Raw genomic sequence first — 17812 nt, forward strand, 5'->3', positions numbered from 1 at the left:
TATTTTAAGCTCCTTTTGTAGCCGAATGTGTGCTGGTTTGAATGGGCCACCTCCTGTTTTCGCTTTGTTTTGTCTCCAGCTAGCACTGTGACGTAATTGTGACGTCAACGCTAAAAGGGTCTATATAAGTTATATACATATATACTGTATAAACTTGTAAAAGCATAGCATTTGGTGATCAGTATCAACCTCAAATTTCCTGATCGGTGCACCACTAATTACAGGCTAAGTGATGGGCTGTTTCACAACCTACTGTATGCAACCTGAGTCTTTTTAGTGTTTGAAAAGTTACCACTTACAAGAGTTTTTTTTTTTTTTGTCTCTTTTGACACATTCCCACACAATTTGTTGACTTTTTGATGAAACTTTAAAATTTAAAGCAATATGATATTAACTTAATTAAGATCAGAATTCTGACTCCACAGGTATTATTGGAGGTTCTCTCAAGATTCGTGGAGGAAAACAAGCAGCAGGTAGATGAGGAGAGACCAGAGACAGTTTGGCTACAATGCCTAAAGTGTCAGTCTGAGTTCTGCCAGCCAGCCACTGAGTCCTACAGCAGCCTGAGTCACCTGGATGAGCTAAGGAATGACCGTAAGCATATGGCCCTAACAATCAAAAAGATTGATCAAAAAGACATTATTTTTCTGTCATGAGCAAGGCCCTGGAAGCATAGGCGGACAAACACTCCTGCCAGAACATTCCTGGGAGTGGTACAAACACATGCAACTCTCAACACACGGCAATTACAATAATTTGCTCTAGAATGACTCTGGTTGCCTCCACCTCCTTGCAATTAAACACAGTATTCTAATGTGCCATAATAGTTGGTACTACACCAGTTGATTAATGCTGGTTATTATCGTGGTGGCACTTGTTTGGTCCTGATCTTATTTTTTTTATATAACCGCTTTCAGCATAAGATAGTTAATCAGAAAAGATGAATCAGGCTTACTATGAGTGGGCGATTGTCTTGTTGGAGCACGAGAGGACCTGGATAAAATGTGCCACAAGAATTTCATGAATACGGAATAGTTGCCAAACACTGGGTGTGAGAGCTTTTTATCTTGGAACTCCATCAGGCAGGCAATAATTTTATCATGTGACCTATTTTCAGCGTAACCCACTTAATAGAGTTTTACTTTTTTTATTTCTTTTTTATCCACTGTAACATCCTGCAGGCCAATTTCTCTTTAATGAATGGGTTGATACACAGTTCATCCTCCTCCTCTGCAGTGCATGCTGTATAGTTTTAAAACGTGCTTTGACACGCAAACCGGAGGTTCTGGGACATTTGTTCAGCTGCTTTCAGTCTGTTTGCTTGGAGTCCTGCAGATCATCTGGGCCAAACACATAGTTCGTTCTGCATGGGGCAGAGATCAATGAGGGTGTTTATTTTAAGAGCATTAACGTCCTTAAAATAAATCTGAAGGGAAGAGTATGATGAACACTCTGTCCTGTAGTGAGTGTTACCTTGAAAAGCATAGGTGGATGTCTTTGATTTTCTTTTTTGCTGCCATTTGAACACTTGAATTGTATCAGATGGTCTTTGATGGCTCAAGATAGGAGCATTTATCTTTATTTACCCTTATTTAATTTTTTTTTTTTTTTTTTTTCAGATTGTACTGTCATCTGCTCCGAGTGCAATAGTGATCATGTAGTTCAGTTGGCTGCCCAATCAGCTCCTTCCACCAGTACGCCATTTGAACAGAATGATGCCAGATACTTCACCTTTGATGACAGGGACAACACAGTTCAATTCAAGCGCAATGAGGTCTGGGTTTATGCTCTTTTTGACTTGGTATTTCCATGACAGTATAATGTTAATGTTCTCTTTTCACTCACTTAACTTACACTCGCTTAATTTCTCTAGGCGTTGGACCCAGGACTGTCTTTGCTATCCCATGGCAGCCCTCTCCATTCGACTCCGCATTCAGAGGCCTCCACAGAGGGAGCTGCAGCTTGCTTCCACACAGCCCATAGCTTCCTGTCTAATTCTTTGACTAATCAAAATGAGACATGGGTTGACCAGAGAACCTCTCAACTAATCAACTTTAGCACAACTGATGGACAAGATAGCTCAGAGGGGCTTAAGGAGAAGGTGGCTGACAATTCCTGCTACAATGGCTATCAAAAACATCAAGACCAACAGTCACCAAAGTGCACAGAAGGCTCCAAAAATGGTAGGTGTCCACTCTCGGGATGAAGATCAGTAGAGTGGTTAGAAAGGGTGACAATGAGAATTTGATTAAAAAAGAAAAAAAAAAAAACACTTTCACGAAAAGGATCGATTCGGACTGTGATTGGAAATGGCAAGAAAAGCTGTGGTTATTGGGTCCAGGCCTGTTTTAGGTTTGCCAGTTAAATAATGTAGCCTTAAAAGTTATTGAACAAACTGAGTGCTTTGTAAACATTACCAAAATATAGAATTATAGAGAGAGGAAGGTTTTTTTTTTTTTTTTTTTTTTTTCTCTCACTTGTATTTGTAGATGTCACACTAGGATTCATTCTCTGGTACCAACTTAATTGTAATGTTTGGCAGGCCTTCCTGGCCATAAATCATGTGAACTAATTTGAAAGATATTGATATTACAGGTACCTGTATACTGTTGTAATATTGGTTTGTTTTTTGGCATAGTATCAATTACTTTTTTTTTTTGCATTTTGCAATTTGCATTTCAGCTCAGTTTGACCTGCTGTCAGAAACAGTGGACCATCGGCTTCAGCTGTTCCTGGATGTGGAAGTGTTTGAGGGAGAAGAGGAGCTTCGCTGCTTTTTAAAGGCATGATAACCTGTATAACAATGCCCTCAATAAAATTAACCAGAAATATAGAGACACACACTACCTAAACAAAACCAACATGATAGATCTTTTATTCATATAAGCAAATTTATGAAATGTATTGCTACTAATTTCACTGCCCACTTCCACCATATAAGTTATTTTACATGCTGCCTTAAATCATCATCTTTGCTGTTTGGAATATTAGTGATTTTTTTAAAAATCTATATTTATATTTATATATTATTTATATTTATATATTTATTTATATATTATTTATTTATAACTTTCTGAACTGCTTAACAGCTCAGTGTAGTTTCATTATTTTACTTAATTCTGCATGTTTGAGAAGCTGGAATTAGTTGTATTAACCTTTTCTTGGTTTCACTTGATTTCAGATGTCCATTGTGAAGTTTGGGGATGCAACGGAGTTCCATTCCCTTATGGTTGTGTCGGACCAGTACATCTACATCTTGGAAATAACTTCACAGTCTGAGTAAGAAACTTGAATTTCTTCAGTTTAATGCAGGCTTTGAAAGAGCAGCTTTCAGCTGGCTATAGGTAGTCCAGAAAAAAGAAACGCTGAAACTTTCTGTAATGTTGTGGGTTTTATGTGTCAGCAGGGTAAATGTACTGGTGCAGTATCTCTAGAATCCACCCATTCAGCATACTCTCATACATTTTTTCATATTATATTTAAGCAATATCACATTAATAAGAATGCTGTATTTTCTTATGTCAGCAGACTCACCATAGTCAGTGGGGAAAAAATATTTGATCCCCTGTTGGTTTTGTACTTTTGCCCATTGACAAAGAAATGATCAGTCTATAATTTTAATGGTAGGTTTATTTGAACAGTGATTTATTTGAAGTATTTGATCCCCTATCAATCAGCAAAATTTCTGGCTCCCAGGTGTCTTTTGTACAAGGAGCTGAGATTCTCAGCTTGTTACCTGTATAAAAGACAACCTGTTTACTGAAGCAATCAATCAATCAGATTCCAAACTCTCCACCATGGCCAAGACCAAACAGCTGTCCAAGGATGTCAGGGACAAGATTGTAGACCTACACAAGGCTGGAATGGGCTACAAGACCCTCGACAAGCAGCTTGGTGTGAAGGTTACAACAGTTGTTGCGATTATTCGCAAATGGAAGAAACGCAAAATAACTGTCAATCTCCCTCGGTCTGGGGCTCCATGCAAGATCTCACCTCGTGGAGTTTCAATGATCATGAGAACGGTGAGGAATCAGCCCAGAACTACACGGGAGGATCTTGTCAATGATCTTAAGGCAGCTGGGACCATAGTCACCAAGAAAACAATTGCTAACACACTACGCCATGAAGGACTGAAATCCTGCTGTGCCCGCAAGGTCCCCCTGCTCAAGAAAGCACATGTACAGGCCCGTCTGAAATTTGCCAATGATTCAGAGGAGAACTGGGTGAAAGTGTTGTGGTCAGGTGAGACCAAAATCCAGCTCTTTGGCATAAACTCAACTCGCCGTGTTTGGGGGAGGAGGAGGAATACTGCCTATGACCCCAAGAACACCATCCCTACCGTCAAACATGGAGGTGGAAACATTATGCTTTGGGTGTGTTTTTCTGCTAAGGGGACAGGACAACTTCACCACATCAAAGGGACGATGGATGGGGCCATATACCGTCAGGGCCAGGGCATTGAAGCCACCCAGGGCATTGAAAATGGATGGGTATTCCAGCATGACAATGACCCAAAACACACGGCCAAGGCAACAAAGGAGTGGATCAAGAAGAAGCACATTAAGGTCCTGGAGTGGCCTAGCCAGTCTCCAGACCTTAATCACATAGAAAATCTGTTGATGTGCCTGAAGGTTCGCGTTGCCAAACGTCAGCCTCGAAACCTTAATGACTTGGAGAGGATCTGCAAAGAGGAGTGGAACAAAATCCCTCCTTAGATGTGTGCAAACCTGGTGGCCAACTATAAGAAACGTCTGACCTCTGTGATTGCCTACAAGGGTTTTGACACCAAGTGCTAAGTCATGTTTTGCGAAGGGGTCAAATACTTTTGACTCATTAAATTGTAAATCAATTTATAACTTTTTAGATTTTGTTTTTGTTATTCTGTCTCTGACTGTTTAAATAAACCTACCATTAGAATTATAGGCTGATCATTTCTTTGTCAGTTGGCAAATGTATAAAATCAGCAGGGGATCAAATAATTTTTCCCCCCACTGTATGTCACTTGCTCAGGAATTAATCCTCTGCAGTAAATGGTGAATGGGACCTTTATTTCTGTGGTGCTTTACACAATACAGCTTGTATCAAATCAACTTCACAAAGATAAAAAGCTAAATAACAGAATCAATTATGGAAACTTGGCTATGTAGACAGTTAAGTGAAAGACAATAGTGTCATTATTTAGCTCAAGTCAGTTCAGTGTTGGCTTAGTTCAGATCAATAACAGTAGCTGCATTTACATGGACCCTAATAATCCGATCATAATAGGACTAAAGCACAATCGGAATAAAAAAAAAGTCATGTAAACACGTCAACCGGATTGAATTGGCCAGATTTGATTAAAATTTCAATCGGATTGTAAGGGGTGGTTTATTCCTTTTGTAATCCGAATGAGAGGACATTTTTATCGGATTGAAAACCGAAACTGGAAAGTACTGCGCATGTGCAGTGACGTAAAAATGGTGTAATGACGTATGACGCACGAAACGAGCTGTTGAATAAAAGTGTCATAAATGAGTGTCCAGTCATTCTAAAACGCTGCTTTCACTCAGCGTCTGTGAAGTGGAGCAGGACAACATCCCACCAGTCCTTATTTAAGACTCTCATTCACAGACGACTGGTTTTGGGCACGGGAAGGGGCACTTTAACTGCTTTCTAAAGTAAGCAGCACTGCACAATAGTTAATGTGCTGGTCGTCGACTAATTAGGACCCGAAGTAAATAAATATCAAGTGTGCTTTTTAAAACAATATGCGACAACAGTAGGAAACTCTGAATATTCATGCAGTGTGCGCATGTCAAAAGATTAAATCCGATCAGAAGCTTGTGACATATAAACGATCACATTAACCCGATCACTTTATTTAGCGTTCGTGTAAACACTACGTTTGGATTCGTCAATAAGAATGAATTCATTCCGATGGAAGCAAAAAGTGTCCATGTAAACGTAGCTAGTGTGAAGTTAATCAATCAGATATAAGCAGTTTTACAATAATGCCGTTGTTCAGCTTGAGTCAGTTCAGTGTTGATTGAATTTAGTTCAATACCAGTGTTGATGTTGCAAGGTATGTCTCAGCTGTAAAGCATCTCTACAGAAGTCGGTAGTGCCATCCTCCAGCATCACAAGCAACATAATAGTCCACAAGTAATTGACTTGACTACTGTCCATCAATTAACTTCTTGTAAAGTGAGAAGCTGTGTATTTGTAATAAATTCATCTAAAAAAGACAATTTTAACCTCAAACTATTACGACTTACATAGTCCTCTGGCAAAAATAGTTCTCTATCCATAATATTGCTTTCTTTAGTGAAGAAATTGTTTCCTCTGCATCAGGAGAGAAATATGCACAGATCAAGCATAATTTACAAGCAAAAGCAGTTCTAAACTAATTTTCTGGTGGATTTTAATGTGAGAGGACAATAGAGGATGGACTTTTTCACTGAAGGATGCATTATAATGAATTAAAGGGGTAGTTCACCCAAAAATTAAAATGTCATTAATTACTCACCCTCATGTCGTTCCAAACCGTAAGACCTTCGTTAATCTTCGGAACACAAATTAAGATATTTTTGATCCATTCCGAGAGCTCTCTGACCCTCCCATAGACAGTAAGGATCCTTACACGATCAAGGCTCAGAAACGTTGCAAGGAGATTGTTAAAATGATCCATGTGACATTAGTGGTTCAACCGTAATTTTACGAAGCTACGAGAATACTTTTTGTGTGTAAAGAAAACAAAAATAACTTCATTCAATAATTCCTCTCCTCCGCGTCACCCTTATAGCGCCATTTTGGAGTGTGTCATGCGTATGCAACGTATGTACGTGAATACATTGTTTACAATCAGATCAAAGCGTTAACAACATAAACCGTGTATCCGCGTACATACGTCGCATACCTTGTTTACGTATGTGTTTGGAATGACATGAGGGCGAGTAATTAATGACAGCATTTTCATTTTTGGGGGAACTATCCCTTTAAAGTCTGGCATTTTGGCCAGAAGCAACAGTTTAAAGGTAAAAAAGCTTGATGAATTTGTTCCTTACAAACACGCAGCTGCCATTCTGACAGCACCTATTCACAGCAAAGGATCCATTAGTGAGCATGTGATGTAAATTTCTCAATCTGCTCTGATGAAGAAACAAGCTCATCTACTTATTGGATGGCCTTTTGATGAGTAAATTTTCAGCAAATCTATATTTTTTGGTGAATAGTTGTTGACCTACATCAAACTTTAAAGGAGGTTGCACATGTCTGGTGGAGGACACAAAGTGTCCTAAAAGTTGAACACATTTTGTCTATGAATTTGCACGTACTGCGCCACTCACCCAACTACGACTTCTGAGGCTGCTCAAAATCCTTCCACACCACACACATACAGTCATGGCCAAAAATATCGGCACCCTTGGTAATTATGATCAAAGAAGGCTGTGAAAATTAATCTGCATTGTTAATCATGACCATAGAAGCCAGTCCCATTTGAAGTTCCAGTCGTATCTGATAACTGAATATGGTGGAGTTTGTTTTTGGATGAGCTTGGAGAATTTTACTTGAAACCCTCCCAAACGACATGTGGTGATGTAGGTGCTGTTTGACTATTTATTTTTATTTTTTTTAAGGTTTTCTGACCCCGAGACCCAACTATTTTCTGCAATTCTCCAGCTGTGGTCCTTGGAGAGTCTTTAAGTTACAAGGAAAAAATGAACTTTTTCACAATATAAATTTTTTTTTTAGATGTACCTGTATTTGAGAAAAACATTTATTTCATAATGATATTTCCCCCCATTGTAAATTCTTATTATCCAATGAAAGGTTATATTTTTGAGAATTTTTTAAATAAAAGATCAAAAGGATTAACAATGCAGATTAATTTTCACAGCCGCCTTTGGTCATATTTACCAAGGGTGCCTATATTTTTGGCCATGACTGTAGTTTTTCTTTAAATGTGTATATACCATAAGACTTTGGGACAAGTACAGACTTCACACTATGTTAGAAGATATATTGTGTATAGAGGTTATTTTTTATCTATTTTTTTCTTTCTTACAAGTTTTGTGATTTTACAGCTTAACATCAAGTCTGGTCGCCTATATTTGCTTAGCGCATAATGCAATGCAAATTTTTTTTGAAAACCGCTTTACAGGGATAAACAAATATAATGCTTTAATGTTCAAAGATCAATTCTGCTGTCAAGCATCTCTACAAAACAGTGTCATTGTTCAGCTGAGGTCAGCTTAGCGTTGATTAGTTCCATTCAATAACTGTGTAAAGATCATCAATTATAAAAGTAGTTCAATTCAGCTATAAAGCAGCCCTGAAAACAGTGATGTCATCTAGTTCTGTTTAGTTATCATGTCTGTACAGTCAATAATATCGATGTCTGTACAGTCAACAATTCAATAATATTGCTGAATATTAAGTGAATAAAGTATATGCTACTTAATATACAGTACATTGCTCTTGTAATCTTTCATTTTGCACTGCTGTTTTTTTATACCGCTAATTTCATACTTACGAAATTGTTCATTCTGGAAGTGAACTTTTGCCTGCAAGGTAATCGATTTAGTTTCGAAAGCAAATACAGAATGATGTCTGGTGTTCGATACTGCGTGTGCGTTGTCACACTCTCAACATGACGCTACATGGACTTTTTTGTCCAGTCTGTTACCAGCTTAACAAATCTTGTTAATGTTTAATCATAAGAGATTATAGCTTTAAGCAATCTCCACTAAATCTCATTGATTATACACAAATCCTGAATTGAATGTTATTAACCGAAACAATTAAAAAGGCTAGCTTTACTAATGCGTATATTTCTCTTAACATTCTTTTCATATTACATTTTCTTACACTGTCTCTCATTTCTGTTGCAGAGGGCAACCCTCAGACTGGCTGCGGAAAAGAGAAAGCCATCGGTTTTGTGAACTCAGCTATCTGGAGGTGGGTCTGGGCTCTCAGAGTATCCACCTAGAGTTTGATGAGGGTGCAGCAGCGTACACACTACTAGTGCGAAACAGTGCCCGCTGCAAAAGGTTCTTCAGCAAGCTTACAGGCAAGACTTCATTTTGCATGCTATGTGGCTTAGAACATTTTTAGAAGGAAATGAGAAATGGCACTTAGTAGACTTGCTAAGAAACTGCATTAAAGGTCAAATGATGCGATTTTCAAGTTTGCCTTTCTCTTTGGAGTGTTACAAGCTGTTTGTGCATAGATGAGATCCTTAAAGTTGCAAAGACTAAAGTCTCAAACCCAAAGAGAGATTCTTTATAATAGTTAAGATTCGTTCACGCCCCCCTAAAACAACTCATTTAAACATGCCACCACATGTCTGCGTCACTGTATGGGAAGATTTGCATAATACCACCCAAATGTAAATGCATAGAAAGAGGGCGTAATGTTTATTCTTGCTGTAGTATTGTTGCTGCTACCGACGCTATGTACTGGAGACGCTGTTTGTTTTGTTGTGAAAGCGAAACTGCTTTGTTTGGGCTTCCAAAAGAGGACACATCTAGAAATCAGTAGTTAAGTTGTATTTACAACACTGTCCCAGAACAGTTCATCCCAAATATTAGTGTGTGTGTATAGCACATTTTATGGAGGACTATCTCCTTAACCTGGGAGAGTAGCCTACAATGCTGGCTTTCACAAAGGCTTTTTCTATAAAGTGTGGCAATTCCAACTTTGCAAGGACAGTCTGGCACTTCTGACTCGCAGCGTGTAAGTATATTTTCATATTTAAAGAATTTGCCTCTGACCATTCAAATGCGAGTTTTGAGCAGCGCTTGTTGTTTGTCGTTTCTCCAATCACAAATGCAGACATGGTAATGTTTACGTGGCGCGATGCAACGCGACGCATAACAAGACAGTACAAGTCATTATAATCAGTAATTATGTCCCCACTGGATGCAAAAAATGCCTCGTTTATAATGGGTTTTATTGTTTTCGTCTCATTGCGCCGGGACACAGCATCACAATACAGTAAGGGGCGTAACATTTCCGTCACACGCTTGATGTATTCGGCCAATCACAAGGCACTGGATAGCTGGCCAATCAGAGCACACCTCGCTTCTCAGAACGATGAGCTTTCTAAAAATCGACGCGTTTCAGAAAGGCAGAGCACAGAGGAGCAACAATAATGTACAGTAGTATGTGGAAAATGTTTTTTTTAACCTTAAACCACATAAACACATTGCATTACACCAAATACACAAAATAATGTCCTTTTTAGCAACGTCATGTGACCCACTTAAAAATTATGTGAACAACGGCTGGTTTAACACACTCTAAAAAAATGCTGGGTTATTTTTTTTTTTACCCAAATACTGTGTTCAGCTTGTTGGCCACAGTGGCACGAAACAACCCAGCTGCTGAGTTAGAGTCAGTGCACAGGCTTTTTGCGTCCTCTACAGGAGAGAGCGATTCTCAGTGCCGCAGATTTGGTGTACTACTTCAGCAAAATAAAGGTTTGTATACATTTTATATAATTTATAAAGTCTTTACTGTGCTGTATATTATATTATTTTAGGCAACGCAACTCAAGGACGAGATGTCAGTCAGCTAAATGTGTCAGCAGCAGTCGTTTCGCATAATGGAAACGCCTTTTGCCTTGCATAGCATAAACTGATTTTATTTTATATAATACTGAATATAATTTAATGTTAAAATATGTTCTCTAATCTCAGTACTGTTTGTTTATGGGCAGGTTATGGAGTCAGTCATGGCATCTTTCAGCTACGAGTGAAATGCGAGGTGGTGGTCTGAGGTTGGCAGTTCCCCCTGCGAACAGCAGCCCATCACCTGCTCAGATTTCGGCGACACACCGGAAACGAGAATTAGCACTATTTCAGTGAAAAGGGATTAGTGAGAAAGATTGAATACACTTAAATTAAAATGCTTCTTTTAAATGTTACGTTTTTTTTCAATAATGCTTATTAAATGAGTTTAAATGTATGTAATATTGTAAAATATGCTGTATTCACCCAAATAAGTTCAATTTGTCTTATATTTTTGTCCATGGGTTTTCTTACTTATTATTAAATGTTAAACTTTTGATTATTGCTGTTGCTTCAAGTAATTCTGTGCGTTTTTTTTTTTTTTTTTTTTTTTGCCATTTTTATATTTAGTCATATTTAGACTATATTTAACAACCCAGCATGTTGGGCAAAAACATTTAATTCAAACCAGCTGGGCCAAAATAACCCAGCATGTGTGCTTTCCAAAATTTACCCAGCGCTCGGTTGCCAAATAACCCAAGTTGGGTTGTTTTTAACCCAAAATTTTTTAGAGTGCAGGTTTGCAGTTGGTTAGCAGCTCATCGTCATAATTTTTTGTCAAAGCAAACAATATATTTGCTTCTTGGATGAAATTAAAATAATAGTTCAAATAAGATTTAGAAGGAAGTTTTGAATGAATGAAGGTGGTTTGCCAAAAGACAATGTGTGCATCCAGGTTGTCATTCTTTGTGGTGGTGATGGTGGTAGGTTGTACCACCATCCCAAGACAAATCCTTTATCCTATATATTTGTGGTCAGGAGTCTGTCGGAAACGTTGTAAGGGAACTTGGATTTACGGTTGATTGCATAAACAGTCTTATGGATACAAAATGCTGTACACATACATTTTTTTTTAATTCAAAGTAAAAACAACTCTTGAAGTCCATATTACAGATTCTTACTGATCTTTATAGAGGAACTGACAGGGTATGAACTTTCACCGACAATCAATCCACCAGTGCACCCAGCTTAGAAAGGAGACTTGTATAAACGGTAACCTTCTGGCACAGCCATTGTGATTTTAGAAGCTGACAGATATCTGACGCTCTTGCACATTGCAGGAACTAGTTGCAACTAGACAAAACACCACCTTCAGGTGTATTTACCTGTCCACCTCAGTGCTCTTTTAATGGGTGTTCATTTTTCACCACACAAAAAAATGTTGTTACAAAGACCACAATATGGCAGGGGTGAAACTAAACTTTGACCTCGTTACAAAAATGGGTCTGTACATTGTCTCACCTGAACAATGAAACTGACACTTTTTTTCTCACAGCAACCCATTTGATTGTTTCATTTTTGTGGTTATCAGTACACCTGCAGAACCAAAAAGAATAAAGTGTTAATGACTGTGGTAGAAACTATCATTATGTGCCTCCGTTCTCCATTAAGACGTTGTCATCCCAGTTTGTTTTGAAACATAGTGACTAATATTTTACTCAAAAATTTTGGTTTCTTTGATTTAGCTTCGATGCTTTGTGTTGTGGTTGTTCTTCAAAAGCATCAAATTAGTTCATGACCGATATGTTTGCAAGATGGAGGATGAGTTTAATGCTTAGATGAGTAATAAGTTAAAAAAAAAATATTGTAACTTATTTCAAAAAGTGAAACTTTCATATATTCTAGATTCATTACATGTAAAGTAAAACATTCCAAAAGTTTTTTATTTTTATTTTAATTTTGATGATTAGAGCTTACAGCTCATGAAAGTCAAAGATCCAGTATCTCAAAATATTATAATATTTCCTAAGATCAATCCAAAAAAGGATTTGCCAAACAGAAAAGTTCAAGTTCTTTAAAGTATGTTTATTTATGCACTCAATACTTGGACGGGGCTCCTTTAGCACATAAATTCCAGCCTCAGTGAGGTGTGGCATGGAAGCGATCAGCCTGTGGCACTGCTGAGGCACTATTGAGCCTTCAGCTCGTCTGTATTGTTGGATCAACTGTTTCTCATCTTTTTCTTGAAAATATCCCATAGATTCCATATGGGGATAAAGTCAGTCATGTTGGTTGGCCAATTAAGCACAGTGATATCATGGTCAGCAAAGCACTTGGAAGTGGTTTTTGCACTGTGGACTAGTGCTAAAGTCCTGCTGGAAAAGGAAATCATCATTTCCATAAAGCTTGTCAACAGATGGAAGCATAAAGTGCTCCCAAACCTCTTGGTAGACGGGTACATTGACTTTGGACTTGATAAAACACAATGGACCAACACCAGCAGATGTCACGGCACCCCAAATCATCACTGACTTCGGAAACTTCACACTGGACTTCAAGCTGATTGGATTCTGTGCCTCTCCACTCTTCCTCCAGACTCTGGGACCTTGATTTCCAAATGAAATGCAAAATTTACTTTTATCTGAAAAGAGGACTTTGGACCACCGAGCCAACAGTCCAGTTCTTTTTCTCCTTAGCCCAGGTTAGATGCTTCTGACGTTGTTTCTGTTTCATAACTGGCTTGGTAGCCCTTTTCCTGAAGACGTCTGAGCGTGGTGACTCTTGATGCACTGACTCCAGCTTCAGTTCACTCCTTGCGAGGCTCTCCCAAATGTTTGAATCGGCTTTGCTTGACAGTATTCTCAAACTTGCGGTCATCCCTGTTGCTTGTGCACCTTTTCCTACTCAATTTCTTCCTTCCAGTCAACTTTGCATTTAATATGCTTTGATACAGCACTCTGTGAACAGCCACCCCTTTCAGTAATGACCCTCTGTGGCTTACCCTCTTTGTGGAGGGTGTCAATGATTGTCTTCTGGACCACTTACAAGCCGGAATTTATACTGTAGTGATGGTCATTTAATGAAGCTCAAATGTAACTATTTTAATATTTTGAGATACTGGATTTTTGACTTTCATGAGCTGTAAGCTCTAATCATCAAAATTAAAACAAACTTTTGAAATGTTTTACTTTACATGTAATGAATCTAGAATATATGAAAGTTTCACTTTTTGAAATGTTACAATAAAAAATTTACTTTTTCACGATATTTTAATTTTTTGAAATGCACCTGTATTTTTGTTATCCATCAACTCCACCCAGGAGTGGTGATCTCTGAAGCACGTACAATATTCACACCAATTAATTGGCAAATGGAGCTATACAGTAGCACTTGTGCATCTCGACACACATAACCAAAACCCAGAACCACTTTTAGATTTTCTATCTACAGGGTTTCTCTGAGAGCCCAACATTTCCTCATCTGTCATTATTCAGTGAAAAACTGAGATGCAGAAGAGATGAACTGAATCAAAATGCTTTTGTTGCAGTTTGTTTTCAGTTTAACTGTACTCTATTTTTTTTCTTTTATCTCTTGTCTTAGTATTTTTTTTTTTTTTTATGTAACACTTTTTTTTTGGGCATTGCTTTTCAGCATTGGTGTTCCCCTGATACTGTATGTTCAGCACTACAGCAAAATGTAGCATTTTGCCTTGAATTTTGAATGCAAGTTTGCAATCTATATTGAATATGATTTAATAAAAAGATTATATAACACAAAATAATGGCCAAAAAAAAATTATTGATATTTCTATTGAGACACCCTTTGCTGAATTCAAATCAGCATACAGTAAAACCAGTATAGTCTGATATAGGGAAAATGACTCCTGTGAACCAGTTCTTTTCATAAATAGGTCAAGTAGACAAGCCACCAGTTTTAATCAGTCTGATGAATGCTTCACTGAACTGAATCCATCAGAGAATCTAATAAATCAACATCTGGTTCATTTAATCACTGATTCTTATAAACTGCAAGGACTTTACTTTAAGTGTGTATCAATGTCTGTATCAAAATGTGCCAATACCTCCATTACTGGTTTAAAAAAAAACTCCAGGTATCTACACACCCATTTTGACTCAGAAACATTTACAGCTTAGTCTGCATTTTAAAATTGAGCATGTCAATTTAGGTCAAAGATTGATCCCATTTACACAGATCTCCACCCATTATATCAAACAATGTGATTCAGGTTGGACAGTGCTGATACAAGCTTATTGGCCCTGTTATTGTCATAAAGATTCATCAGAAATTCTCCAGAAAGACAGTCATGTGAGGAAAAAAATCCAGAGACAATCAAGTCAAGTCACCTTTATATAGCACTTTATACATTGTGTCAAAGCAGTTTTACAGTGTTAAACAGGAAAAACGTGAGCTGATAAGATGAGTACAATAGTACATTTTACAGTTAAAGTCAGTTCATTGTTGATTCAGTGATATCATTATCATCCAGCTCAGTTCAGTTTTCTTCAAATAGTCTCTGTGCAATCAAGTCAACAATATTGACAGAAATTGTGTCCCCAACTAAGCAAGAAAAAGGCGACAATGGCAAGGAACCGAAACTCCATTGGTGACAGAAATGGAGAAAAAGCCTTGGGAGAAATGAGGCTCAGTCAGGGGACCAGTTCTGGCCAGATGAAGCCAGCATGGTGTGTTTAATTCCAGGCTGCAACGCAAGTCAGATTGAGCAGAGGATTCGTTAGGTTCCTGTGGTCTTGTGCTGATGGTCGTCTGTGTAACGGTGGTCTTTGCTGGGCATCTGTCTCTAGTGCTTATCGTTTACATGGTCTCCACTGTCATTCAAGGCTGTAGAGGTTATCTCTAGGTGCTGATACACCATCTGGACTTTATACAGAATGTGATAGTGTGTTATGTGTATGCCAGGTTAAAGATATGGGTCTTTAATCTAGATTTAAATTGACAGAGTGTGTCTCCCGAACAACGCTAGGCAGATTGTTCCAGAGTTTGGGTGCTAAATAGGAAAAGGATCTGCCTCCCACAGTTGATTTTGATATTCTAGGTATCAAATGGCCAGAGTTTTGAGATCGCAGCAGATGTGAAAGATTATGCGATAAGAGATCACTGAGGAGCTTAACCATTCAGGACATTATAAGTAATTGGCAAGATTTTAAAATGTATACAATGTTTAATAGGGAGCCAGTGCAGTGTTGACAGAACCGGGCTAATATGGTCATACTTCCTGGTTCTAGTAAGAACGCTAGCTGCAGCATGTTGGACCAGCTGGAGTTTGTTTATTAAGCATGCAGAGCAACCACCCAATAAAGCATTACAATAATCTAACTTTGAGGTCATGAACGCATGAATTTAAATTTCTGCATTTGACATTGAGAGCATAGGTCATAATTTAGAAATATTTTTAAGATAGAAAAATGTGGTTTTACAAATGCTAGAAACATGACTTTCAAAGGAAAGATTGCTATCAAACATAGGTTCCTAACTGATTACGGAGAATTGACAACACAGCCATCAAGTGTTAGACAGTCTTCTAGATTATTACATGCGGAGGTTTTTGGTCCAATAATTAACACCTGGTTTTTTTTTTTTTTTTGGTTTTTTTTCTAAATTTAGCCGTTGGAAATTACTAGTCATCCAGTTTTTTATATCAGCTATGCATTCCTTTAGTTTTGCCAATGCCAACATAATTTTCTAGTCTATTCAGAAGAATGTTGTGATCAATAGTGTGAAATGCAGTGCTAAGATCCAGTAGCACTAATATAGATACAACAACGATCAGATGATAAGAGCAGGTCATTTGTAACTCTGTCTCAGTACAATGATATGGTCTAAATCCTGACTGGAAATCCTCACAGCATTTTGTTTTTTTCTAAGAAAGAACATTGTTGTGAGGAGACTGCCTTTTCCAGTTTCTTTGACGTAAAATGGAGATTTGAGATTGGTCTGTAATTAACTAATTCTCCTGGATCAAGTTGTTTTTTTGTTTTTTTTAATGAGAGGCTTTATAACAGCCAATTTGAAGTCTTTTGAGAATCTAAGACTTCTGGAAGCACATCGTTTAGAATCAGAATCAGAATGAGCTTTATTGGCCAGGTATGTTTACATACAAGGAATTTGTTGTAGTGACAGAAGCTCCACAGTGCAACAGAAAGACAGCAACAGGACAGGACACAGATAATATACAAATATCCAAATGGGCAATGCACAAAGCAGCAAAAATACAATATAATATAGACAACTATGTATGTACAGGTCAAGTATGTGCAAATTAGAAATGAGAAATAAAAATAAAATAAGTGACTGTGGTGAATGGATAATGTATTATAGATGTGTGTTCCACGTTTATTGTTGAGTGTTCATGAGATGGATTGCCTGAGGGAAGAAACTGTTCCTGTGTCTGGTCGTTCTGGTGCTCAGTTCTCTGTAGCGTCGACCAGACGGCAGCAGTTCAAAGAGGGAGTGTGCTGGATGTGAGGGGTCCAGAGTGATTTTACCAGCCCTTTTGCTCACTCTGGATAAGTACAGCTTTTGGAGAGTGGGGAGGGTTGTACCAATGATTCGCTCGGCAGTCCGGACTACTCTCCGTAGTCTTCTGAGGTCAGATTTGGTAGCTGAGCTGAACCAGACAGTTATTGAAGTGCAGAGGATGGATTCAATGATGGCGGAGTAGAATTGTTTCAGCAGCTCCTGTGGCAGGTTGAACTTCCTCAGCTGGCGAAGAAAGTACAACCTCTGCTGGGCCTTTCTGACAATGGAGTCTATGTGAATATCCCACTTCAGGTCTTGGGAGATGGTGGTGCCCAGGAATCTGAATGACTCCACTGCAGTCACAGTGCTGTTCATGATGGTGAGTGGGGGGAGAGCAGGGGGGTTTCTCCTGAAGTCCACAATCATCTCCACAGTTTTGAGCGTATTAAGCTCCAGGTTGTTAAGACTGCACCAGACAGCCAGCTCCTTAACCTCCTGTCTGTAAGCAGACTCGTCACCGTCCTGGATGAGGCCGATCAGTGTAGTGTCGTCTGCAAACTTCAGGAGCTTGACAGGGGGGTCTTTAGAGGTGCAGTCGTTGGTGTAGAGGGAGAAGAGCAGTGGGGAGAGTATGCAGCCCTGAGGAGCTCCAATGCTGATCGTACGGGTGCTGGATGTGAATTTACTGAGCTTTGCTAACTTCTGTCTGTCTGTCAGGAAGCTGGTGATCCACTGACAGACGGAGGTGGGGAAGGAGAGCTGGGTTAGTTTATTCTGAAGGGTTTCCGTGATGATGGTGTTAAAAGCGGCGCTGAAGTCCACAA

General features: G+C 38.5%; 1 protein-coding gene across 3 annotated transcripts in view; it reads left to right on the plus strand.

Annotated features, from left to right (window-relative positions):
* LOC306878682 (serine/threonine-protein kinase 11-interacting protein-like) overlaps nt 1–17812 on the plus strand; it is a 53345-nt gene that overhangs the window by 19233 nt on the left and 16300 nt on the right. For all 3 annotated transcript variants that reach the window (XM_079431165.1, XM_079431164.1, XM_079431166.1), the window contains exons 17-22: nt 426–594; nt 1620–1774; nt 1874–2183; nt 2683–2783; nt 3182–3279; nt 8871–9049. In XM_079431165.1, coding sequence (XP_079287291.1) covers nt 426–594; nt 1620–1774; nt 1874–2183; nt 2683–2783; nt 3182–3279; nt 8871–9049 — 1012 coding nt within the window. The remainder of the gene's footprint in view (nt 1–425; nt 595–1619; nt 1775–1873; nt 2184–2682; nt 2784–3181; nt 3280–8870; nt 9050–17812) is intronic.

This window comes from Barbus barbus (genome assembly GCF_936440315.1).
Source record: "Barbus barbus genome assembly, chromosome: 13".
In the NCBI taxonomy this organism is placed as follows: domain Eukaryota; kingdom Metazoa; phylum Chordata; class Actinopteri; order Cypriniformes; family Cyprinidae; genus Barbus; species Barbus barbus.